We start from the raw sequence: 27,868 nt of genomic DNA on the forward strand, positions 1-27,868 counted from the left end.
TTGCATAATATATAGTGAGACGTAACAAATAATCGTATCGTTTGTATTTCATATGCCTTGTCTTTTAGACAACGTTATTAGGACAATGTTAGGACTCTAATAGTTTAGTATCTATCCAATCAGTACTATCATTATCATCCAACACACATGGCCGCATGTTGTTATTATGTGTTGTGCATATTGTCGCCAAGTCAAGTCAATAATTTATTTGAAACTTTTTAACCAGTTACGAGATCTAAATAGGACTGTTTGAGATGTAATGGTAGATGGAGATGTAACTCACGTGTTTAATATCACGTACGTTCGTGTTTCGTTTTTTTCTTTTTTGCTGCCCTTTAATTTTTGTTCCTCATTTACACAAACAATTCAAATGGTATTTTTTTACCAGCTAGTAAAAATAATCTTGAACTTACGGGCCGCATATCCCACATGATTTTTTTTAACAAACGAAATAAGTGACCTCATGGAAATAGAGTACAAACTTCATTTACAAACTGCCCAAACTGAATCACATTCTGTTGGTAGTCGTATTGTCATTCCAAAATTAGTCCAATTCCAAATTTATTCCTAACTTCCTCACTATTAAATGCATTTCGGACTACACGAGAAAGCAATCTTAGTAATTTTTTACATCGACTAAGACGATAAATTGATTGGAAAAGACGATCAAAATAAAGTCAAGTCAACAGTTGTGACTAGATGCGTTTGGTTGGAATTGTCTAAATTAAATAAATGAAAGTAGACGATGTTCATTAATAATAATACATCTTTGATGTCGTGATTTGCGAGATCTTGTTTTCTTTGTGTGGCCTTCCAAACGTTTCAATAAAACCGGAATAGATTTACTGACGGGATGTATTTGACCCGCGAGCCGGACTTAGCCGACCCCTGAATTAAATGATTATTTTATGAATTTAGTGTTGGAAAAGGTTTTAAATCTTCTACAAAACATTTAATTCAAATTTTAAAAAATGTGAAAAATATGTTCAAAACCATGGGAGTAATTTAAACAAAGCAATTAGCATAACAGTTTTATAATATTCAATTATTGCTCATAGAAGTTGTTAGGTTCTAAGGACTTTTTATTCACAATTGCCCTTAAATTCCATATAATATATGAATTATACAACACATCAAGCTGCATATTGCCCTTTTATTAATTTATTAATTTTATTAATTTCCCTTTCGTCGCACGTTCATTTGGTTTATGTAGGTGATGCCCGACACAAGCGATACACTGACCGGACGGATTCCTTCGATGTTACCAAACGCGAACGAACAAAATTGCATTGCTGACCTGCAGCCAAACTCACCTACATGGACCTGGAGATGGTTTGCGAGATGCAGCACCTCGCAAACGAGTCACTAGTGCACGATTGTGAAAAATAACGTTTGCACCAACACACATCACCGACAAGATGAATTGCTACATTTATTACACATTACAAAAGAGCGGGACAGGTATAGTTCCCTAACAAAGAAATATCGTGTAATACTTTGTTTGTTTGTTACATATCAGATAATACACTTGTTGCAATACGCTTGTCATAATGACCTCTTTCCAGTTGCTAATTTTATTCAATGTCTACCTTTAACATTCGCGTGTTCTCAATTATTCTGATAACAGTAACTACCTTTCATCAACTTAAAGCAATGTGTATAGCTCGAGCAGATAACGTATCTCAATAAAACAACAATGAAAACATTAAAATTTCGAGGACACAATTCCTTGATTGTTAGTAAATCTTTGCAAGTGTTTCGAGAAAACCTTGCAACGAGAAACATCGCAAGCTTCGTAGAATAGAACCGAGAGCAATGCGTAACAGCACGGTAAAATAATTTTAAAGACAGAAACTCTTTTGTCTTTAGTATTAAACTAAACATGAAATAAATTAATGTGATCAAATTAAGCTATTTCAATTTGATGAATAATGATGCTAAACATATGTCTAATTATTTACAATAAATTTCAAATAATTGAGAATGCTTGTGTGCATGCGGTGGTTTCATTTTAACGTAACAAAAACAATTGCCATCAGGGTTGAGTATAAAGTAAAGGTTAGTATCAATCAATATTATTATAGCTATGGAACTCAACTTTGTTTTCAAAAGTACTAAACAACATCAGAAAATTTCATATTTATCAGAAAATCATATAAATATTATCCAACTGTGTGATATTGTATTAAACAACTTTGTTACGAAGTATTGATCCAACGGTAATATTGAGTTTGTCTAACTAATTTCTTCAGGTATAGATGTGTTTTCATTGATTTTTTTTTAAGTTTTACTCTACGGCGATTTCTTAAATTTTTCATCATTGACGTCAGAGCAGTTTTGCTATAAACAGGGGTATCAAACTCGACAATTCATCGATTTATGGCCTTGTACATGAATCTTTGCTATAAATCAAATATTTTGCTATAATTTTGTTTTGGTTTTTTCGCCCACAATTCAACGAAGCCAAGAACAATGTGTTATCGTTATCAGTGTCGTTATCGTGTTATCAGAATATTCATTCTGATTCAAAAACTTTAATTATTCAACCATTCTTCGCCTAATACGTTTTGAAGATAGTGAGAAATAACCCGTCATTCACTGCACTTCCTGCTTGGCCAACTCTGATTTTCAAAACGCGTGGTATGGCCGTAGTTTTCATTCAACTTTGAAGGCGCAAGCGCAATTATTGACCAAAAAAGCTGCCTGTATCACATTTACACTCAACCATGCGGACCATTTTAGTACATATGCACAACATCACTGACCCCTTCGTCAGCCATCTATACCGTGCGTCTCCACCTCGGTAACAGCACAGCTTTTCGTTAAAACGTCACCGAGGAAAGCAAACCGAAGCAAAGCACCGACCACAACCACCAGGACGACTTCGGACGCTCGTATCGGTCTCGCGGAACGCGTTGGCGTGCGTTCGTGCCATTCGTTTGTGTCATGGGGTTTTTCCACTGACATTTTTTCCATTTGTATGGCAGGAAAATTTTTGGCTTCGCGTAGTCGTACAATCATCGGCACACGACGACAACCCTTCGGAAAAGAACCGCAGCAGGAACAACCTTCCGTTCAATGAATAGTTTACAGCGTTACAGTGCTTTCGTTGTCCGACGTGATTGGAGGCTGTTTAAATAGGTTCAATGTTTAGTTGAAAATTTTGCGTAGTGTCTTACTTACTTTACACCTAGCAAACGATACACGCAGCAGAGAGATTTTCATACAGGCAACGCGGGCTTTCCCTACAAAACCCCCCCCGGCCACTATCCCCGCCGTTCTACAGTAGGGGTTTTTGTTCCAATTCTGTGTGGGAAGTGTTTCTTTGTGCGCAGCGAACAAAAACCATACAGCGATTGAAAAGTTTTGTGACTTTAATACACAGTGGGACGATTTCTCTCCACCAGAGAGCCCCATTCATCATGGCTCCTACAAACTGGTTGTGGTTGGGAAATGTTTTTTTCCTATCGCTCCCGTTGGCGATATTGGGAATCGATCTAAGCAGGCTTTACGGCCATCTGCCAGCTGTTTCGAAGCGCAATGGTAAGTGGGTGTACCAGTGTGTAGTGTTCAACGAAAAAGGGCGTCTACCCCGTTTACGCGTAACGTTAGTTAAAACATTTTCCGAACTTCACTGTGTTTCCCTTTGCTAGAGGCTTGCCACCCGTACGAACCATTCAAATGCCCTGGTGATGGGAACTGTATTTCCATACAGTACCTTTGCGACGGTGCGCCCGATTGTTCCGATGGATACGACGAAGATATGCGTCTTTGTACAGCGGGTAAGTAGTGTGGTGAAAGCGTACACAAAAGACCGTTTTTGCGTGTGTCCTGCAGCAATGTACATTCTTAAACCCTTTACTAATAGCAAAACGGCCACCAGTAGAAGAAACAGCTTCATTCCTGCAAAGCCTACTGGCATCGCACGGGCCTAACTATCTGGAAAAACTGTTCGGCAGTAAAGCGCGTGACGCACTGGCACCACTCGGTGGTGTGGAAAAGGTGGCCATCGCCCTCAGTGAATCGCAAACCATCGAAGATTTTGGAGCCGCTCTGCATCTGATGAGGTTAGTATGGTTATGAATTCATCTTGATATTTGCTTATATGACTTATATATTAATTATTGCTGTTGAGTAATTAATGATAATGGGTTGTTAATGGCGTACAATTTACAGTTTCCAAACCAGACACGTAAAATAAGCATAAAAGCTTTTCGAGATTACAAAATCTGCAATAAAAATTATTATTAACATAACGCGGGCTTGTATGATTGTTTTAACTTCTAGAGGGGCCTACTAAAGAACAGGATTAAACACCCTGTTGAACAGTCATATACCAGTGCTTAGTAGCACCTGTAAGAATTATTGTTATTATAATTATTCTTTATATTCGGACCTTTGCAATCTACACAAACTTCTTAAATAATACTTGTAATTGCCGATGAAACGATAATTATCAGCTCATTCATGGTCTTGATGATCGGCTGCCGCTCGATTTATTATTTGAAAATTATTGTAGAAGAACATCCATTAGAGGTTTGTCCAAAATTACTCTGTTGGTCTCATCTTACGACATTGAGATGATTTCCTGAAATAATATTTCAGACTAGTTCGGACCACAAGACTACATAATTTTTCGCAGGGTTCTTTATGATAAAGGGCAAGTTTCGGTGGACATTTCGTCCCAAAGTTTCAATTGGAAGTTTTTTTTTCGTTAACCTTGGATCTTATAAGAAGTTTCTTTGGGTAAATGACGTGGAACTGCAAGTTTGTCTCCTTCGCATAGGATGTATTGATCCAGGTCATCCCTCCAGCCGTAATCGTCTGGTGTCAAATAGGTCTCTTCATCCATTAATAACTCGTGAATGCAATGTTGTGCTTTGTCGGAAAGAAATCTTTCACCTTCAGCTTCTTCTACTCCTTCTGGAGCTTGATAACCTGGACCTGATAACCTGATATTTTCGCATAACAATGTCCATTCCTTATGCAATGTCCATAATTTTGAAGCATACATACATCAGTTTAGTTACAATTGTGCTTTTTTTAATAAAATGTCCGCTAATGTATATCCTTTGTTTCTAGGTCTGACCTCGAGCATTTACGATCGGTTTTCATGGCAGTGGAGAACGGCGATCTAGGCATGTTGAAATCGATCGGTATCAAAGACTCGGAGCTGGGCGACGTCAAGTTTTTCCTAGAAAAACTCGTCAACACAGGCTTCCTAGACTGAGTATCGTCTGAGCTGCCGTATAGCAGTAGCTTCTATTATTTTGTACCACTTACACCGCAGATCTATTCTTACCTAGGATCACCAGAAGGTTTCACCTACTAAGCTAGCACGCATCGCAATTTATGTAACTGTAATACCGGTCAGAGAAATGCCGTATATGCCATATATGTTAATGCAATGAATGCGACAAAATCGGAGCCATTTAAAATCATATGGACAATCGATCTTCAGGCCTCCTCCGTTGAAATCAACGATTCCATGCAATGTTTTGGCAAAGATTAGAAAAAGGAGTAGAGCCTACCATAACGATTGATCGTTGAAATATGAGCATACTAACAAATGTCGCTTGGTTTGGGTTGCTCCTTTACTTACCAGCAGAACTATTCTGATTCGCCAAGTGGCAGTACTTGAACCAATTGACAAAATCCTGACACAAATCATGTCCCAACGCATCCATCGTTAACCGTAGCCTCTACAATGGTTTGAAGTATTTTTGGCTTCAATGAAGCATATTGTTGCAGTTAGAAGGGAAACTTGCATACACACAATTACATCAGTGATATAGGATCACGCATAGTAGCGACTTCTTTAAGAGGAACTGAAAGGCAAGCAATGCATATGGTGATCGTCAACCATCAAAGAAGGTTGTTCTGTCAGAAGCAAGCAAGCGCACAACAAATTAACCAGCATTGGGTGACCAACGGAATCAATTCACGTCCATTAGCTTATGTAGGATATATGTTTTCCCAGGTGTTTTGTTGAAAGGTAATATTTCCGTTTCTTATCGTGCATTTCGAGATGCTCGAATGTGTCGAACGTGTCATAAAGTGACGAAAACAGGGGAAAGGGAGGAAGAATCCTACAAAACGAAGTGCAATCGATCAAATCAAGTGAAGATACAGAGTACAGATGCATAAAATACATATCATTATATTTATAGAGGCCCGTGCATGCTTATACACTATACATTATACACGTATACACAAGTCGAAATGATCACACCATTGTGTGTGAGTGTGTGCCAGTGTGTGCTAATTACCTTACCAATGCTAGAATCTTACGGAAAATGCACACAACAAATCAAACATATCAACCAACGATGATTACACCGCCGGTGGAGAGATGTACCTTATGTATCATGTAATAGCGCTGAAGCAGAGATAATGTCACGCAACAAGCGATGCGAAGAGAATGGATGCTTGCGTACGTGGTTATCACCCCACAGAGCATTTTGACACGTGAGCAGAGTGAGAAAAGCAGGGAACCTGGACTACAAAACGAACAAATTTGTAAATGCGAGAGCAAAGCGGAAGACAATTCATGGATGCAAGTATTGTGGAGAGCAAACCCCTTGGACATATCAATTTTTTTACGAGAGAAAAAAACCTTACCATCAAAATAACGATCACTACCGAGCTGTTTATAGAGAACTGATTATTGAACTGACATTGTAATACCATATAAATTGTACACTTCCTCACAAGCAAACACACATCACATGCATCTAAAATGCTCATACCCTCAAGCCACCACAAAAGAACACAGCTACGTCCACCCATCAGACCCAGACCCATTTGATTCCATCATAGATGAACACAAACAAACTGATAAAATGTATGTAAAATGTAACAATCATTGATTATAATATCCAGGTGAACAAGGCATGTACTTCACGCTGTGGATTGATCAATTGCAGGATAAAAATGAATGTACAACAAATAATCAGCAGGATGGCCACATGTAACTGTGAACCGTGCTAGGGCTCAGCGTAAGAAAAGAACGAAAATATATCTATACCGGTATCTTGTGTCAATTGGGGCGTTCGGTGTGTTCTTTTATTGCATTTATTTTGTTTACTTATATGTTTTTTAAATGTGTTCGAAGAAGTCGAACTTTCTGCTTGCAATAAGTTCGTTCTAGGTCAGTTGATCATCTCGTCGACGTATAAAGTTCCAGCAAAAATGGTATACAATACCAACAACACTGAAAATATTGTTGTATTTTGCCCAATTGACGGTGATGATACATTCCATATCGAACTACAGCACAGTAACCGGCACACACGACAGTCTCAGACAGAATTGCAGACCGTTCCCCCGTAGCAAGGACTGATTACCTGGCTACTTGGTGAAATAAATTGATACGACCTGGCCGTTCTAACGAAGAAAAAAATACAATACAACATGTACGATGGACAAAATGTTAGGTTTTGGTCCTGTTTTCACGTGACTGTGACAATCAATCCCTGCATTCCCCGTACGTCGTGTTTAAGGATTATGAGAGACCTTCCGGGAATCTCCAATCCCTCTCCACAAGTGTTTCTTTGCATGATGGGTGAAACCAGATTTGACCAAAAGACAACATACTGACACGGATTACGTGCCTGATACGTGGCGTGATATATCTTAATGAACACGGCAACTTCCGGTACCGGCAACGACCACGAGTTCCGCATGAAAAGCGAAACATTTCCATTTCTTTGTGTGAAGAGCTGTAAATCAACCAAGACGTACGTAAAGATGCCGAAAGTGATGTTTTTGTACTTGGAAGGACAGAAGAATCTGATTCCGGATGACCACAATTTGGCAAATAATTTTAATTTGAATCTTATCAGCATTTATGGTGATAACCAAATAAACCGTCCCCTACAATAATCTAATCCAAACGCGCTAAAATGTAACGCACAAACAAATTACTCTAATAAGTGCTAGTAACACTACCGTTTTTAATGTAACAGTACAATCTTAAACTTTTTCGCAAATACGCAGAAATAAATAGGACATACGCAAATTTGATAGGTAATGATAGATAACCCATTTCGTTCCATCATTGCCTGTTTATTTAATCTTTCCTGTATTCATTTTGTCCAACAACTATCATGCGTGAATAATTAGTTGTATACCGCGGACTGCACCGCTACTGCCGTTTGCTATATATTAAAAAGCGCCTTAACTATGCTTTTGTTTTTTACTCCATACTCAAGGTTCGTCGAATCGAGTTATTAAACAACTCGATGGTACTACAATGGTAGAGCATTCCTCGCTCGGAAACTTTATTATTCCCCAATTGCTTAAAGGATGGTTATTGTATACAAGCCTTGGTTCGATAGTATTTTATCTATTTAGCTGATTACTTTGTGTTTGTGGTAGATTGATATCCCCCTAGATTTAATAAGAACGTTGTTGTTGTCGAAGTAGTTATGGGTACAGAATGATTTATGATTTTTTTATCTATTTGCTGTTGCAGAACCCTTTTCGGTACCATAATACTATAGAGCCTCCACGGCACGCTTCAAACATTCGGCTAGGAAACGAGTTTGTGATGCTGATATATGTCCCTGTCCATTTCACGATACTGCTGATCACTCCTCGTTCGAACATACTACAGAAAACGCAATTCAGCATACTTCACTTGTACAGGCAATGGAGAAAGTTTTGCTTTTCTCTACAAGTCATAAGAAGAGTGTAATTAATACGCGAGTTGTAATGCTTTAATAACGCTGCATCTACACAGAAGGTGTTTTAAATTTGTCTACTATATTGCACTAGTTTCGAGATGAAATTGATGTGTTATAACCAGTAGAGTTTGTGCTCACGGTTGCTAACAAATGGACAGAGAATGATATTCAATGTTTCCTTTTCCAGTATTAATGCAGAACAATAATGCTAATGGTTCGGTGTATGATAACCGAAACATATTATTTCGTTTGGTTGTTTTTTGCAAGGTAATAAAACATTATGCAACGTGTTCAATGAATTTTATGCGAGTTATGCGACCAATCGTTTTTATTTCCCATATTATTTCAACGTCCATTTGTGCCCGTGGTCGTACGATTACGCTATATTCCTGCTTTTATTGTGTCTTTGATATGTATATTATGTTGATAACTAAACGACCTAGTGCAAAATTCGTTGAAAACAGGCATATTTTTGTCCACTTTATACTGTTTTTATGGATGATATAATTATGCTTAGCTGTGTAGACCATGATACGTTTTCATTTTTTAATGGCACGGAGCAACATACTGATGTACTGCCACATAAATCACCTACAGCAATATGCATTTTCTACGACTTTTCGATGTTTATTCTTCAATATGTGTTATGCCAAATCCTCTTCTGCATGGATACAATTTTTTCGCATTGCTGTGTCCTTTGTTACTAATACTCTTTCGATTATTTCTTATGTTGACTTTAATCAGAATACAAACATATTTTGCAAGAACAATTAATTGCATTATTTTTATTGAAAGAAATATTAGAACAGTTATTTCGTAGCTAGCATCATTTTAGGATCAACAAGGAATCAACTAGGTCTAAGAAATCATGTTTCGTTAAAATCATTTAAATGAATTTGACAATAATCAATAATTATGACAATAATCACACCCTGTATGATTTGTTGTATAATATATTAAAGTAGAAATCAAATCCAGCCAGATTGTGTGCATGATTCAACCAAATTATATCATAACTCATAACGTTTAGCTTTGTAATGTAATCATGAATGGAATTCAAAGTGTTAATATTTCAAATTTGGTAATGATACGCAACATAAACTATCTTTCCTTTTTCAGTTACTTCTTAAAGTGATTGTGGATTGAATCAATGTGGAAATGTACTTTCCTTACATTCTGTTCAACATTCATTTTAAAAATAATACATAACATACCAAAACGCGCCAAGTACAATTTGAAGAAAAAATGTCCATTTGTTGGATTAGTTATAGCATGTCTTGATTGTTATGTTTGGTGAGTAAACATTGTTCCACATATGATATGAATGATTATTTAGCTGAAGGTATGTAATGTCGCCTTGTTTAAATTATTGGTTTGTATGCATAATATTTGTTAGGTATAATAATATATATGTATATACGTTCGTACAATAGATAGTTTTCATAGTAATGATAGGCATCATAATTGCATCAATAATAATAATAATATAAATATTTGAGAAACACGAACACTATCGCTATCAAGTGTAAAATTGGTCCTTGCGAACCATCTGTGCTCAAAGTACACATGTCAATTACTAGAAGTAAACTATTCAATTCTTCCAATAGTCTGTAGTTCTTTGATGATACGTAAAAGATATGCATGACTATATATGTTTTCTTGGAGGACATCGATCGAATTACGAATTAGGTAATGGTTACCGGTTTAACAATCTATCTTTTAGCAATTGTCGCTACCAATCTACCTTATTGTTTATTGCAGTCCCGCTGTTTTGTTCTCGTGTTGCAATTCATCCTTCGACTCCGTTGTCATGATGTGGACCAATTCCTCTACGGCTTTATTGAGGTCGTCTGAGTGGTTTTATGCATCAGTAAAAAGGATGCGAGAAAAACGAGAAATGAGAATGCGTTTAAAACATGTAAATTTGATTTTTTTTTAAATATAATTATATTGTCACCCGCGTTGCCGTTAAAAAGGCAATCATGCGATGTTAGTAGTAATGTAAAAAATGTGTTGTGTAGGTAATTATATTTACTGTATTCTTCCTGCAGGGCGTTACGAAGGCAGAGCGTCACAATCAGTCGCAAACGTGTGTTATTGCGTGTGATGAAAAGCCACCAAACAATCAATAAATCACATGTTCAGTGTAAAATGCAGCATGAAAATAAAACATATGATTATTTTTAATTGCAATTGTGAGCTGATTACAAAGCTTTTCGAAAATGTTGATTTGTTAATTGATTTCAATTCCACGCATACTAACCGGCCATGTGTAATAAACTTGAATGTGGTGGTGGCGGTGGTCGTTCATCCATCCCGTATTCCAATGGCATCATACTTCCATTCCCTCCACTACCCATACCAACACCTCCACCAGAACCTACTGGTTTATTTGATGAAAAGGCATTAGTTACAGCGGCTGCTCCTGCCCCTGTTTTGTCATAAACATCCACACTGTACTGCTCCCGTTGTCTCATTTCATCGCCCACCATTGAAAGGTACCCATTGATGCTGCCTCCTCCGACGGGACCATACAGAGATGTAGGTTTTTGATTCAATTCAGAGGCTGCAATTAAAATGTATTAGTAAAGATGTGTATCTTATTCATGCCTTACACATTTTTTCCGTGGCTGTTAACTTACGAATTTTCTGATCATAATGACCATTATGTTGCATTTTAGCCGGCGAATCGGTATTTAGTTGGGATGCTGTTACGGACCTAGTTTGTAGCGTTTGAGGTTTCGGAGGTGTTGGCTATGAAAATATAACAACAATACAAAGTTAACATTACATTTGTCGATTAGTTTTAGAAAAGCGTAACAATATATAAGTGAATATATGCAATTACCTCGTGCAACAACTGTCGTAAGCGTTGCAATTGTGCTTCCAACTGCTTGTTATGGTCTTCTAATATCTGCATTCTAGCTTCCAATCTTCCTTTATGTTGTCGCAACAGTTTGGCCTCTGTGACCATATCCTGTAACAAGCAAAGTAACAAGAAGTTTTACATGTCATTCATTATTTTCTTTTCCGCTCTTTTTCAATATTTACCGAACCACCGGTAGAAGTCGGTGTGACAGATGAAAGTATAGCATTCGATGTAGATGTCGGAGTTTTATATCCTTCATCCGGTGTAGTGATGGGAGTGCTTGTTTTCTTTGCCTTAAGCTTTTCATATTCGGCCTGTAAATTTGCATTTTCTTCCTCTAACTCTTTTATCATAGTTTCCAGCTCCTCTCGCTGCTCGGCTTCCATTGCAGCCATTACCTGCACCGGGGACTTGGGACCACCGCTGCCCGTTGTGTTACCGGTCGCGTTTGCTGCTGGCAACGCTTGACAGTACTGTGCAATCAGCTGATGTTCATCGTCACTGTCAGGTGTGGAGTTGGATCGAGTGCCACACTCCACCTGTGCCAAACGGGATGCATACATTTCCAACCGAGAGTGCATATCGTTCTGCAGTGTGTGAGTTCCGTGTTGTGGGCTTGGGATAGGACTTTCCAGAGCATCACCTTCGAGCACACTTTGTACGGGAAGGTAACCAACGCGAGGATGCTTCTTAAAATATTTGCGGCTTTTAAACTTGTTCCTCAGTGCTCTGGTGAAATCTCTTACATCTTCCGTCGATGTAGCCTGCCAAACAATACACGCAGAGTCGAAATATTAGTTCTACAACAACCTGAATCTACATCCGTACTTACCGTTGTGCAGTATTCGTGCATTGGGTGACTTAGTTTGTGATTCTTTGTACTGCGTCCAGTAAAGAAACATTTTTGGCACATGTCGAAATTGAAACATTTCAGGCACCGGTACCGAAAACCTTCTATCGGGTACTCCTTGCATATGTTACATTTAGCTTGATGCTTCGCAGTTTCAGCCGCCACAAGTCTATGTAACACGGGAAGCCATACGATGCTTTGGGGTTCATGTTGGAGCCAGCTGAGAAAGTGTTGCGCTTCAATTGCCGTTTCTAACAATTCGCCGTTTTGACTAACACCACCAGCAAGCTCAAAGCACGATCGGACCGAAGGTTCAATGTTGGAGCCACCAAAGGCGGCAACTTCCCCCAGCTGGCGGGGCACTTGTATGCAATCGTGCAATAGCAGCCCCATTTTCCGCTGATCTACCTTTTTCTCCAGATCCGCAATCAACCGAAAGAGATAACGATATTTCTCCTCCAGATGCCCGCGGCACAATAGAATTAATCCAACCTACCACGAAACACATATTGTGATTAAATAGAAACTTTCAACCATAATGTGCAATTGTTCTGGTTCAACCTACCTTGAAGCTGAGTACCCGTATTTGTCCCGTTCGCTGAGAATCATACACATTGAGTATCCAATTGATAGCCAAATCTAGCATAACTGCACGATCGTTGGGTTCCAGCGTTGTGTACAACGAATTTAAAATCGTTGTCATGTCGGGTATATCAATCAGTTTATCATTCTGTGCCCGCAAACCATATCGATCAAAAATTTCGATGGCAACACTCATATTCAAACGATCGAAAGCTAAAGATGAGTGCAATTAGTATGGGTACGGGTCCAAAAAAAAAAAATATAACACGGTAAGGCAATCACTCACCGAGTCTTTTCTGGACTGTTCGGAGCTTCAACGCAGTGCGGTAAGCGGAAAATCGGACTTCGTTCAGATCAGCTAAAGATTTCATTAGCTCTATCATTTCTGGATGATCCCAATGTGTGCTTTCACGTTCGTGACTGTAAGGAAGAAAACAGATGTTGAGTAAAAACGCTTGATTGAAAAACACTGGAAGCAATTGAAACATATCTTACTTGATATAATAAGGCACATTGGCAGGTGTCACTGCACGTTCCCATGGTATTTGGACGCTTTTTTCTAGGTTTGGAACAGTCGTACCTCCACCGACAATGTGAAGAGGTTTGGTAAATTTTCCACCCTCCTCATGATGGCTTCCAAGCATACCATCTTCCCCACTAACATGCGTTTGATTACTTTGCTGCAGAACTTTGAACCGTTCTTCTACAGCAATGTGTAAAAGCTTCATGCTGTTGGGAACACACAAAAACAAAATGAACATAATTGTGAAATGAACAAAAATGAACATAATTGTCACACGTTTGAGCGATCAGTCAGCACCATACGGGGTTTTTATGACTCACCGTGTATTAATATCTTCAAGCTTGGCCAAATACGGGCTCGGAACGATTACACGACAGGAGGAGAAAAAGTTTTGCTGCTCGTTACAGTCATCCAGCAGTGCATTAGCTGTGGTAAGTTTGTCCTTCAAGCGTTGTAAATGCTGCATCTCTTCGGTAGTGTCCGACCCCGGGGCGGGGATTGTCCACGAGTGGGTAATTGTTTCAGCTGAAGCTACTCGTGAGCTTAAATCTTCGAGTATTTTTTGAAATTGTCGCATTTTCTAAAAAACATGCAGTCAATCCCATATAAGCTGCTACCCAGGAATGGCATTCATTAAACGCAGGGCCTACTTACCGTAATATTTTCATCCAGCCGATGCTTCCATTTGTCGCACCTTTCAATCAACAGTGTCCATTGTTCCGACAGTTTGTTCACCTCCCGGCGTATGCTTCGGCTCAGAATGCGATTTTGTTCTTCGGTAGATATGTACATAGTTTCATCAATTGCTGTTACATTAAAGGTAAAAGTCACACGATTTACACTTAATGGATTTTACATCTACAAACTCTATTCACACACGTACCTTCGGAATCACTTGTATCGGAGAGTGGTGATTCATTTGATATGTATTGCCTGCCATTCATAAGGTTGTTCTCGATAATAGACCTCTTATCGTCAAGTTGGCGGCGAAATGCTTTATGCTCATCCAACTGCATTTGCAAGCTGTTGGAATCACCATTGATCGAGCCGAATCCGATCGAGGTGAGTTCGGTATTTTTCCGAATTACCCACTCCGTAAGTTCGCGAGACGAAAGCAGTAGAGCATTCCAATGATCGGAATTTGATTCCAAACGGTTCCTAATGGCGGCACTGCGCGAATTCAGATGGTTCCAACGCTGATTCATTTCGTCCAACTTGTGCTGCAACATTACAGCATCCTCTTGTGATGTTAACGAACGCAGCAGCTTACGTCCAGTATTATCCAGTCCTTCGTATACCTTCCGGTTTGCGTCGATTTCTGATTGCAAATCCTACATTGAGCAAGTGGGAGAAAAAACAAACACCATGAACATGTTCACCAGATCTGACGTGAATAATGTGGGCCAATAATACCATTTCCTATTTGAGTGAAAAATATCATTCACGACCGACACGCACAAACACCTAGAATTATTAAAAGCTGCAAGATCGTGTGCCGACTAGTCTGCGCATGAGCATGTTCTACATCACAAGTTGAGTCCGATCTAAATCTTGTAGGTGAAATATGATATGCAACTACCACCAACACCCACTGCGAGTATTGATGCTGTGGTCTGTTATTATATACGATCTCTATTTTCACTTTCCCACAACTCGGCTCTGATCAGTATAGTGCCTCAGTTGATTCACTCACAATTCTAACAATTTTAATCATAGCACATTAAACGGTAAAAATAATTCTATCGATTTTGCTCCCGTCTTTGTTGACAAATCGCTCTGCTCTGGTCACTTCATCATTTTTACTTCATTTCCTTACCCAAGCAGCAATTTTGTGTCGGAATTTCGACAGTTCGTGCTTCGTGCTGTCAACTGAAGGCTGCTGAACAGTGTTCTCCGAAAAGTCGCAAAGTGCGCTCTACTCGCATAGCGTATTAATGGTATCCTTTAATCAGCTAAAATCGCTGTGCAGTTTCACAGCTGAGACCACGATCTGTTCAAAACCAACGATCAAGTTACAAAACTTTGTCATTTTTTTATGTTTGATGCTCTATGTCAACCACATTACCAACGTACACAGAAATTATATTTGATAACTGTGTTATAAAATGTAGAATAATTTTAAAGATCGCTGGCAAATATACCACAACCGTAGCAAAAGGATATTAAACAGATTTATGCCTTAAAGCGTCGAGTTTTTTTGTGAATAAGTCCTCAGTATGAAATTAAATATATTTATGGTTTGTAATTACTGTAGAGCATCGATTATCCGGTCAACTGCGGACCGGCCGCACACCGGTTAAACGATTTCCAAGGAGAACAGCTCTTTCAGCTTTGTACAGAACCGTAAAATTTTCAATGAGGAGAGACGAAAAGAGCTCCGTACCTTTAAGCAATGTGGATTCCTGTCCGCCTCCGATTCCGTATTCTCACATAGCGATTCTGCTTCACTCAGCCAACCGAGGAACTGTGAAAAGTGGAAGAAAATTCAATTAAATTAATTTTGGTTTTGAATTTGCATCATTTTCCGTATTTATAATGACTTCGTCCTACCTGTTCAAATGTACGATCAAATGTTTGCAATGAATGTATGGCGGCATGAAGTTGTTTCCCTCTCGAAATAATAGAGTTATTTAAGTTATTGTACCTAATGAGAGGCGAAATATCGCAATTGACGTGATTTAATAATTGTTTCATAGAATATGTACATTCACACGCGCCCAGATGCCACTTACCTCAGGTTGATTGATTCGGTCATTCTCTTAATTCTCGATGTATCGTCACACTGGTATACCGATATTAGTTTTTGGGTCAGTTGGTTGAATAATTCAATTTGATGATTAAATTTATGCAGCTCCGCATGGAAGGACTAAATGAGATATACGTTTCGGTTACCATCTTTCACGTGTGGAACCGGTGCTTTGCAACGGGTCTGATTTGCTTTATCCAAGTTGACAAACATTACCTTTTGCTCTTTCTGTTGAATGTCCAATACGTCGGCCGTCGTTGCCACTGGTCCCATCCGTTCCGTTATTGTCTCCATTCTGCTTAACCAAGCGTCTATTTCTAGCCTCTTTGCTTCGTATCTGTGTGGTTTTGGAGCCATGCCCATAGAAAAGGAAATCACATTACAAGCGACAACCACATAACAAACAAATTCCACAATTTGCATGTACCTTTGAGAGTCCCCGAGCATTGCTGTGAGCTGGGTTTTGCGTTGCATTACCGATTGGTTTGTATCCTCCCATTGCTCTTTCATGCGTGGAGCTGTACAACATTAGATGAGATGTTCAGGATCACAAGACTTTTGTTTTCGTTTCAACTTCGTTTTTTTCTACTGTTTGTAAATCTTATATTCATGCTAAAACATTTTACGCTACTTCCAAATAAAGTATGATTCAAATGCATCTTTGACACCGTATTGAGCAATCGTATTACAAAAACAATGTCCATAACTTACCTGAATTGTTAATTGAAAACAGACTCTCATCATGCGACGAACGCCGCCTTGTCCGAAGATCGTCCTTGGACAATCCCATCTGACGATTCAAGCTGTTCGTTTCCTTACTACGAGCGATAACGGGAAGAAGCTGCTGTTTGATAAACTCCATCTCCTGAGATCGTTGCCGCTGTTGGCTGCTTCCGTATTGCAATTCGAGCGGAAGGTGTCGATCCAACGAACGAAACTGATGCTCCATCGGTCTTTGTGGTATGCCGTGTTCCATACCATTTGTGGTATGGTCATGAAATGATCCGGAACCTCCAGAGTCAAAGCGCAACTTTTCCATGCTTACTCCACGTTCCAACCCCATTTGCTTTGGGTTTTGATCGAACCGATCGAACTTAAACCCTTGCGCCATACCTGAAGCCGTACCGGGTCCATCGAAAGGATTGTCCAACGATGTGGCCGACCCCATTGAATTGGAATGTTTACCCATTAGCTCTAGCCGTCCGAATTTCACCGGATGTGCGATGCTCTGCTGCTCTTCTGCTTCCACCGAAGATCGTAGACTCATCTGCTCTTTAATTGCGCGTTCCACATTTCGCAAACCACTCTCAATTCCACGTAGAGCATCTTCGGATCCATAATCTTCCAGCTTTGTAGGTTTTGTCGTCGTTTTTGTTGTGGACGAGCGCTCTTTGCCTAATGCATCATTCGTCCTGGTAGACACGACACCACTTGCTAATGCGGATGATGATGGTGCTGCTGCTGCTGCTGCTGACGTTACAGTCGCCGGGGAAGCTGCTATTCCCACGCCGGAAGCAACGGAATGTGGTGCGTGCTGTAGAATTGTGCTATTCGAGCTACCCTGTGCAAGACTGGTCGACTTTTGTGGCAATGGAGGCGCACGGTTTGGTGCAACACGTTGTAATAATACCATGCTAGCGCTTGGGATGTTCTCATCCTTATTTGAAGCACCGATAGTGGTTGGTCGTTTCGTAAGATTTTTCGGAGGTATTTCAGGTGCTTTGACACTTCCTGCACCGACACGGACAGGAATTTCAGGCGGTTTTGCATGACTGGCTCGAAATAGATGCGAGTTGGATGGTTCTACTCCAGCGGGGCGTGTGTAGGTCTCTTTCAAGGCGACGGTCTGCTGTTGTTCCATGATAAGCTAGTTGTTCTCCTTGATGCCAACAAATGGCGCTCGCTGCAGTCACATGAACTTATGCAGCTGGTCACTGGTCACGAAACTGTTTAACTTTTTAGATTTAGGTTTCAGGCTTTTTGTGCTCTTTTTTCTTTACTAACAGCAACTTTTATGCGACAAAATAGAAAAACGCGTAACAAAGGTTATACGGGTACTTATACGACCACTCTACCCGACAAACCTGTATACATTGTGCCACTGGTTATTGAAATTATTTGCGCTTGAAGGGCTGTCTGGGGATGGTACACCCAGATGAAAGAATGACACCAAAACCAACTCTTCTCACTGCACTGTAGAACGTTCCACTTAAAATGCATTTGATTAATGTACACCAATGCACAGATGAAGTTACTACATCTAAACCAGGAAACGCTTCATAGTTTAACACTTTTTCGTCGGCTTTTCCGATAGGTGCTTGATATGTGTTTTATCCACTTGCATCCCTTGAACACTGATTGACATTGAAACGCAACAGCGTTTATGTAGCAAATTTACGATCCTTCTGCACCAATTGCACAGTTAAACAAATCAACTTGTTTACCTTATACTATTCTCCTACACAGTAGCAAATAATCATTCAAAGGTACAAAATAAACCATGAATAGGAGAGGCTAGCAAATTAGAACTGAAATCTTTCACTAACTCCTGACACAGCCACGGCCATTTGCTCTCAGTCCTTTTCGCTTGCAACCGATACGGAGAAACGAAGCGAACCACCTGCAAGCGGCTTACGAAAGGACATGCGCAATGCATACCATCAAACTTGGGAAACAAACCGAAACGATATCCGCTTCAATAATCGGACCAACAAAAAAATCATTCAGGCTGTTCCTTTTTCAAAAGGCTTCCTGTGTATAGGGAAGATAGAAAAATGAATCGCTATTCGCTATGTCTAGCGTTATTATTCTTTTTTTTATATTTGTGTACTTAGTATTTGTGTAGCTTATTGCATGAAAATTGCGGAATAATGACATATTTTGAATAGTTAATGCATTAGTTGTTTAAATAAATGTTTTTCATATAATTTAACTACATGTTCCATTCAAATTAATGATACCAATATGTAGATTACGTTGATTTGGCAAAGTTGCACCACAGATAGTATGGAAGTCTTCACGAGCCAATTTAAAACCGATACAAAATTTGCATCCATAATGTCCCAGAGTCCCAGCCCAGAGCCTGGTGAAAGAGCTTGTAAATTCTTTCAAATCTTTTCTGAATTGGCGATCGTTCAATGATAAGTAAGAACTACTGCAAAACACGAAAAGAGTATACACGCGTTTGTGTTATCTCCACTTAATAGCTTTAGCTTTTCCGGTTTTACAGCTTGAATATAATGCCGTATGATAATAAAAGAGATAGATGCAATTAAACGGTTTAACATCCTACTACAGCTGCAGCTACATCAGCAAGGGAATCTGTTTCATGTTCTCGGAGATGCTAATAGAGATAGAAATCTATTTATTTCTTCCCTGGTGCATATTCAGCTTATAAACAGTGTTTACAAGCTGATGTAATGAATCAAGCACTATATTTCAAGCAAAACTTCTGAAGCATATTTCATTAAGTAAACAAAAGGGAACAAATGAGATATTATGTCCTTTTAAAATACTGTTACCGGTTGTTATGGAACGATAGACATTTTAAAATATGTATCGCACACTTTCCGTTCAAAAAAAAAAAAATAATTCGTCACTTGAACCAACTACCATAAACAAAACCATGGTCACAGATTCACAATGGGAGCTGCTCGTGCTGGGCGCATCAGTTGTAAAATTGTCGAATGTTTATTATCCGACGCATACAGCAGATACCCGCAGTACGCGATAGTCGGGAAAGCGCGGATTCACAACACGCAGACTTTCTTAAATTAAACAGATGTTTACTAGAAAACGTGTTTGTTGTGGAAATGTTGTAGAAAAATTACAAACAAAGGCTTTAACTCTTATTTGCATAAATAGTACATCTGAGGTGCCAAATAAATTTGAAATCCTTGCTACATATTTTATACACAAACGCAGACGTAAAAAACTGTCCACGCCTGCATATTTTTGATTTGTGCCAATCTGTACATGCGGATTCATTCGTTCTCTTTCAGTGGCGTATTTTGAAGACTATCTGTATAAGTCTGCTTTTACATAGTAGCAGAGTAGGTTAATAAATCGAACAAATTATCCATCTGAAATAATTAAGCATAGTTTTTGGTTAATGTTTCTACTTCATGTATCGAGTCCGCTAATAAGCAGGAAAGAGTTATCAGTTCGATTGACCGATAGCTCGATGTATGTGCGTACTTTTCACGAGGTGGAAACTTTGACACATTTTGACAGCTCCCAAGGAAATGCAATAAGCAAAGGAGAACGAGCAATACATGTTTGGATACTGTCGATGCGTCTGTCCCTTCGGAAAATCTGGCTAAAAGGAATTGTTTTTCAAAGTTTCTTCGCATCAATTCAGCTCACACAGCCAATTTTTATCGACAAAGTGCAATACAAGGAGAATGTACGAAGCGACCTGCTTTGAGCTGTTAGCAAAAGAGTAAAACCTGACCTCCAGCTACAGAGTGATCAGAAAAGGTTTATCATTTTCTTTCATATCAATTTCTATCAATCGGAAACATGAATGGGTTATCCTTACGGATTTCTAATGTGCGAGCGAACGAGAATGTGAAAAAAAATTCCGAAATTCGAATGGATCTGTTCCAAGTGCCTTCTATATATTTGACTGCGGGTAAACAATGCTGCCACATTTACAAAACTACAGCCCATCCAATGAAATGCCTTTCTTTCATTTGCAGATAATTCTTATCTAGATCAACTAAACTCATCAGAAACCATAGAAGGGCAGGTGAAAGTTCTTAAAGAGGTAAGCATACAGTTGATATTATAGCACCGGCATATTATGTACATTTATGTTCTTGTTTCAGTACTCGTCCTTTGTCGTAGGACTAGAGGATTCACTCAAATTACATGTACAAACATTGGCAAACTTGTTCATGGACGCACCGCTTAAGCATGCGGTGCGAAATACGATAGCTCGGTCCTTAAGCAACTTAACCGCCAGCCGAGAAATCGTCGCAACTAGCATTGCAAACAGTATAAAAGCACGCATTGAACAAGACTCAAGTGGATCGAGTGAACCAACGCGGCGAAACACTACAATATGTAATATCGGAAGTTGTTTCGAAAACTTCAAAGTGGGTTGTGAAGCTGTTCGTCTTAGCCTGCAGCAATTATTTCAATTTCTGAACAAATCCGTGATGGTGTATCTGGAACGGATGAAGTAAGTAAAACAGCTACTTTCTTTCGTTCGCGGGTTACAAATAGCATACAAGTACTATTTATGTCATTTGCAGTGATCAGGTTTCTCCTTCGGATAAGAGTGAGCTATGTTTATTCATTCACTCTGCTATCAGAATCGTAATATCCTGCTTCCAACAGTTTCCCGATCAGTTAAAGGCATCGTACGAGGGTGAAAAAAATGTGGAAAAACTTGTGCTCATATGCTGGGATTTGTTGGAAAATCCGGAAATACCGATGGACACGAAAACTAACTGTGGTATACTAATAGCCATGAATGCTAATTTGGAGAGAAGATTTTTACGACTAGCGCAACGTGTATTCGACGAAGATAGTTCAGCAAAGCAAATGTGTCTGGTGAATGGGATAATATGTACGATAGAAAATGAGCATTTCACCGATCCAGAATGGAAAGGTATAGCAGTGTTGCATCAGGCAGCAACGGTTTTAAAAGAAATTTCAGAGGAAAACTCGGTGGAAGTAAGCATCGTACTAGGTACGACACGTGGCTTTTTCCAAATGACCAAACGGCTGCTTGGCCTGAAGTTGGATGGTTACAAACCATCGGAACGAAAAGAACTCGTTGACATCCTGGCCGTAAATCTGCGTTACTCTCTGTCCCATCTGGATCATTATGTAGACAGCATACGACATATATCGCGCGATTTGCTTAAGTGCACTATACAACTAGGGACACGGCTAGACGATACTTTAAACGCTATCATCTACGATTACATTCGTAACGGAGGGATTAACATCAACACAAAGTGCATATTGATCAGTGCAATATCTTCAATACTTAAAGCAAAGGAAGTTCTGCGTGCCATTCCAGATGTTCCGGAGTTTTTACTTCGTTCGCTCACTCGAAATGATCATTCGAATACCAATTTGCATATAAACAATTGCTATGAATCATTAATGATGTCCTACTCGTATGAGGAGAACACACAGGAATGGTTTAATCGGTGGATCAATCCGATTCTGATGGAAATTACTAACGGACGTGATGGGATCGTCAGTGGAGCCGCTGAAACAGTTGCCACGACCGTAGCATCTTCTCACGAGGAAGAGGAAACTACCAGTGATGGAAATACTGGAAATGACGTACGAGAGACACTGCACGATCTCATTAGAAAAGCTATTCGTGCCCATCCAGAAATCGCCATTTACATGATCGATAGCAAAATTGGAATCAGTTACGGTTTAGTACTGTCCTCTTTGGGCATCGCACGGAAAAATGGGCTCTTTGATACGGTCCAGTCAACGGAAGCCATGTGGAAAAATCTGCTTTCCTATACTGATATTCGGCAGGCAATGATATCGTCAGATGATTCAACCCGTATGTCCGCCTTGTACCTGATAACAGAATGCCACAAAAGCACCGAAATATTCACCAAACAAGATTTAGAATGCATTCTCTTTTTCCTCGAAACGAACATTAATGTCCAAGCGGCTTCTTTGCGACAAAAAATTACGTCATGTATGAAGAGTGCCCTGAATCGTCTTCGTTCGGGTTTTTTGAGCATCATTAAGAAATCGGACATCGATGGAAAGAGCCATTACTACTACGAGTTCGTCAAACGGCTGCATGAATTTTGTATCGTTAATCAGTTCATCGGAGCCAACTACAGCCGCCGAGCAATTTCGTTCCAGATTTTGCTTCAATTATTGCAGATTTCTTCCTATATTTTCTACAACGATGAGAACATAAGCATGTGGAATGAAAGGCAGGTGCGCATTCTACTGTCGGCTTTGAACGATAGTTACGAGTCTAACAAACATTACTCCCTGAAAGTGTTATCATTTTGTCCGAAGCAATTCATTGAACAGTTCAATGATGAACTTAATTACGAGGTCACCCGCACGCTCATGATCAGTCCACGACCGAATGATTCGTTGTCGGCAGCGTATTATCTTGAATATCTGTGCTTTGTAAATAGCACTATTGATACACCCCGTCTGGAGATTGAGCCAGTTAGCTGCAATGTCGCGATGAAGGTGTACCGTTGCTTTCTATGGTGCGAGGAAATTCTTATGCAAGGATTCAGATTAGCTAGCAACTCACTTCTACGAGCTTCTCGTGAGAATCCAATGTTCGGCGCACTAATTTGCATTCGCCATTTACTGAGCAAACTAGACTTCAAGGAGCTCTCGCGGGATGAATGTTGGCGAACTTCTATTACCCGTTTAATTAGTACCTGTGACAGCATTGCAAAAGTGGTTTCGGTAGTAACGAACAATTCTTCACCAGAAGGAACATTTTTGGACGATTTCGTAGAATCAAACCTAAACGAATGCACCGACATAGAGATGGATGAAGTAAATGCGTTGGAGTCATACGATGAGATCAATAGTTCCACCCAAAACACAACGCACGATGAGGCTAATGAACCGTACAAGCCGGAAACCACACCACAAATGATTTTACTTTGCTGTTGGCGCACGATAAAAGAAATTTCACTTATTCTGGGCGATATTGCATCCCGTTCTCCAATCATCGATACGGGAAGCACTGTAATGCAGGGCGAGAATGGTGGACTTTTGACTTGCCAACAGATTTTGAGCATTGGAAATCAGTTTATTGAACTGCTCTCTGAAACAAAGCATCGAGGAGCATTTGAACAAGCTTACATAGGGTTTTCAAAAATATGCTTACGCCTCTGGGGTTCCCCGCATACTGAGCTACATCAGCTGCCGATGCGCTGGATAAAAGAGTTGATTAATGCCATAACTGGGGGCATGAATACAGTTGCTACACCCGCAATCACTGGCAGAGACATCGCTGAGATCAACTTAGATAAACTGTGTGTTACTCGTCGAAGTGCGGGCATACCTTTTATAATTCAAGCATTGATAACTTCCGAGCTACAAGTTAGCTCCACGAAAGGACTACAGTTTTGCATGAAAACATTGCTCGAACTATGCCGGTCTCACAGCACAAGCAGTCAAACACGGACTCATTCGCTGAACATATTACGTTCACTGTTTCGATCCACTGATTTGGGTGAAACCGTCGGAGAGTTCGTCTCAGAAGGCATCATGTGCGCTATCAACGGTTACGAAGCGGAGTCATGGTCGGTAAGTTTTTCGAATGCTTTTTGTTATGCTAAGCAATGTATCGTGGTTTGAATCATATAACTAACTGAACTTTATATTAACCTAGGAACGTAATTCTTCAACTTTATTATTCTCCGCTCTGATGGTGCGCGTATTTGGTGTGCAAAGAACCAAAGATTCGGAAAATTTAAACATTCGCAACAAAATGACTGGCAGAATATTCTTTTTACGGTAAGATGATGAAAACCTCGACCACGAAAAAATGCTCACTAAACTATTTGCCTTTGTTCTCAGATATCCCGTGCTCTATGATTACTTTGTGCTCGAACTGGAAAAGGCTAGTAAAATTATCATCCAAGGCACTAGAAGTAAAAAATTACACCCGCTCTTATTGCTTTTAAGTCGACTGTATCCTTCTGCTCTAGAGGGCAGTGAATCAAATTTGAAGGTAATTTTAACTTGACCCTCATATTAGAAGTTTTGATAAATGTTTGTATGTGTGTGCTTTATTTTTCTGCCTTCATTCCAGCTTTCTCGGTTCGTTCCTTTAGTCTCAATTTGTTCCGGTTGTGCAGAGCTTCAAACGCGTTACTTGGCGGCAAAGATCATCTCCATAATCGTGTCACCGGATTTAATGTTCGATCGAATCTGCTTGCTATTGGAAAGCCTTAATCGTTCCAATAATCGAAACGTTAATCCCAATTCCTTACATGGTGCGTTGTTGCAAATTTTGTACCTCGTCAAAACCAAAAATCCCGGCTTGGTAGCAGCAGCAACATCGAGCGGACAGTTGAACAATTGGATAGAATTGTACACTGCGATTTCAAACTATTTGTTTGAAGTAAAACCCAATTTCATAATTTACAGTACCATTTTAGATATATTGCTGGAAATTTTAGCACGGTACGTCAAGATGCGCTTTATGGAATTGTGCACGGTGTTATAAAATTTCATATAATTTATTTATTTTCAGATGTCAACACATCATTATTGCAGAGGATGATCAATTTATAGATGATTTAAGCAACATTGTTGATTATCTGCTTAATTTGGCAAACCATCGGAACTTTTATGGAGAACCTTTAGTGTTTCAGAAAATAGTACTGCTGAAAACTTTTATGTATCTGTATAGCGATGACGAGGCAGCCACTCGAAGCTCCCAATGTTTCCTGTTGCGCATTGAATCGGAAGGAGACAAACAGCAGTCGCCAGAATACATACAGGCGATGTTAAACACGATCTTACTCGTGCTGGATATTGATCACATTGGGAAGCAATGCGAAGAATATGATATCACTCCTGTGGAGGTGTTTTACTTCCGCAATATTTGTGAACTTAAGCCGGATCGATTAAGGTGGTTGAAGGCGGAACTGTTACGTTCGCAGCAATTTCACTGCTCCTTACGTCGATTGATCGCGCCTGAGAATGAAAGTCACAAGCAACCGTACACAATCCAGGTGAAGGCTTATCTAATACTTAGCTACAGTAGTGTGGCCGTTGGCAACGTATTGCTCGATGGGAAAAGCATTCGTGAAGCAATACAAATCATATACAAAGCAGCCAACAGTCAGCCCTATCAACTACGCAGTGCCATGTTCCGCTGTTTAAAACGTATGCTGCAAAATGAGTCGAAGGGATCAAGTGAGTTTACGCTGAATGTCGATTTTTTACCTACTCTAAGCGCTGCATACCAATCAAAACCCATTAGGTAAGAACAAGCAAAAATGTACGAGGTTATTTTCCGAGGTATTAATCAACTTTAACTATTACAGATTAACTGCGGTGGAGTGTTTGCATATAGTCGGTAGGAAAATATTCGATGGCAAATCACTAAACCAGTACATAAGTTTCAGTTTTGCACTATTGAATTTACTTAGTGATGACGATTGTAATATCCGTGCCAAGGCATCATTAGTCGTTAGCCAACTTCATCATGTGATTGAGAAAGTGAAACAAAGTTAGTTAAAGTTGTAGTACTAGTTGTGCGCTTTCTTCATCATTACTCTATATTAAATGGTATTTATCTCTGCTTCTTGTTACAGAACCTCTCGTAGCGACATACGCACAAAGTGCATATTTACGACTACTAAGCAAAACAATGGTTGCTCATAAGTTTACCTTAAACCAGATAGTGGCCGCTATCATCGTGATATGGATATTGAAAGAGCAGGAAACAGAAGACGATTCCATCAATATTGACGATGTAACAGATGTGAGGACGAACGGTCACCGAACATGGGCAATGTACAGTTTTAATGACAATCTGTTTCTAATTTTCAGCTTAAGGTGTTCGACAAAAATGAAGTAAATATCTACGGTGAGTTAGAATTGGTCCGAGACTATTGCATAGCGGAGCTACAACACTTGGATTCGAGCAATGCAGACTACAGCCTGGATAGCAATATAGATAAAATTCAAAAGATTGTCGACAAACATCTAAAACAGCCAACGTGTATACGGGAGTTCTTGCAATCTACCGCAAAAATATCATCAAAACTAATAGGAATCGTTCTGTAGGCACAAATGTATGTCATGCTGCATTGTGTGCCGAAGTAAAAAAAATGTAAAAAATAAACTCGATATAAATGTGGAATCAGAATGATTCATATTTGAATTTTTGACCAATATGCTTTGGTAAGTATTCGATACAACAAAAGTTTGGATAGAAATAGGAAGTAGACACATGTAATGACGATATTTGAGGCAGATTTAGGTAAACTGTTGCTTATTCTCATTTTATACAGTTGTTTAGTTTAACGATCATATGTATAGGTGTCCTACAAGGATAATCGTTTTGTTCAAACTATGGCGATCATGTAATCATCAGACGAATGCCCCACGATTCGTTTATCTTCATTTTTTGTCTTCTCTACAATTCCGTACCCGGTATAGCACGAGTTGTATCATTCTCAACAGAGCAGTACGACGTCGTTCTATTTTGAGGTTGAGGGGGTATAATTTTCCCGAAAGTTGTACTCATGCGCCATTAAGCACAGCGGTGTAGCACGAGCCGTAAACGAGCCTCCACGTCGGGGCTTTAGCTTTCAGTCGCGACGGAACAACCGAATGGTTCTAGTTCAGCAAGAGCCGCGGTAAATCGATAGTCTATCGTGTGCTAAACCGTGCTGCTATACTTCTACAACATGGTAAGCAGAACCAAGTCTGGAAAATACAGCGTGCACGGATGAAACGGAGTTTGAGGCAGCCGTGCTTAAAGGCGCCAGCAGTACCGACATGCGCCTTATTAGATTGCAGAAGTAAAAAATCATTCGCTCTACCGTACAGACTTGTTTTAGTGGCAAGCTAACGATATAATTGTTCCTAGTACCATCATTTCCACCAACCACCAGGA

The 27,868-nt window shown here is 39.6% G+C and overlaps 3 protein-coding genes across 3 annotated transcripts; 2 read left to right on the plus strand and 1 right to left on the minus strand.

Moving 5' to 3' along the window:
- The first annotated feature begins 3,422 nt into the window (after positions 1-3,422).
- Positions 3,423-5,230, plus strand: LOC128711014 (IDLSRF-like peptide). The gene is made up of 4 exons (XM_053805880.1): positions 3,423-3,543; positions 3,654-3,782; positions 3,869-4,067; positions 5,083-5,230. Exons 1-4 carry the CDS (start codon positions 3,423-3,425, stop codon positions 5,228-5,230), a joined length of 597 nt encoding a protein of 198 aa, XP_053661855.1.
- Positions 5,231-10,439: 5,209 nt separating this feature from the next.
- LOC128715969 (dystrophin) lies at positions 10,440-18,118 on the minus strand. The gene is made up of 18 exons (XM_053810892.1): positions 16,969-18,118; positions 16,685-16,775; positions 16,474-16,594; positions 16,244-16,377; positions 16,062-16,155; positions 15,895-15,975; positions 14,395-14,842; positions 14,166-14,317; positions 13,832-14,091; positions 13,484-13,717; positions 13,275-13,408; positions 12,972-13,201; positions 12,389-12,898; positions 11,739-12,320; positions 11,536-11,664; positions 11,330-11,441; positions 10,951-11,253; positions 10,440-10,537 (listed from the first exon to the last, which is right to left on the minus strand). Exons 1-18 carry the CDS (start codon positions 18,116-18,118, stop codon positions 10,440-10,442), a joined length of 4,863 nt encoding a protein of 1,620 aa, XP_053666867.1.
- Positions 18,119-20,778: 2,660 nt separating this feature from the next.
- On the plus strand, positions 20,779-27,033 carry LOC128713866 (thyroid adenoma-associated protein homolog). The gene is made up of 11 exons (XM_053808737.1): positions 20,779-20,890; positions 20,958-21,025; positions 21,087-21,442; positions 21,516-24,537; positions 24,623-24,747; positions 24,811-24,964; positions 25,046-25,419; positions 25,490-26,224; positions 26,289-26,473; positions 26,559-26,728; positions 26,797-27,033. Exons 1-11 carry the CDS (start codon positions 20,779-20,781, stop codon positions 27,031-27,033), a joined length of 5,538 nt encoding a protein of 1,845 aa, XP_053664712.1.
- Positions 27,034-27,868: the final 835 nt, after the last annotated feature.

Source organism: Anopheles marshallii, chromosome 3 (genome assembly GCF_943734725.1).
Source record: "Anopheles marshallii chromosome 3, idAnoMarsDA_429_01, whole genome shotgun sequence".
NCBI classification, from domain to species: Eukaryota; Metazoa; Arthropoda; class Insecta; order Diptera; family Culicidae; genus Anopheles; species Anopheles marshallii.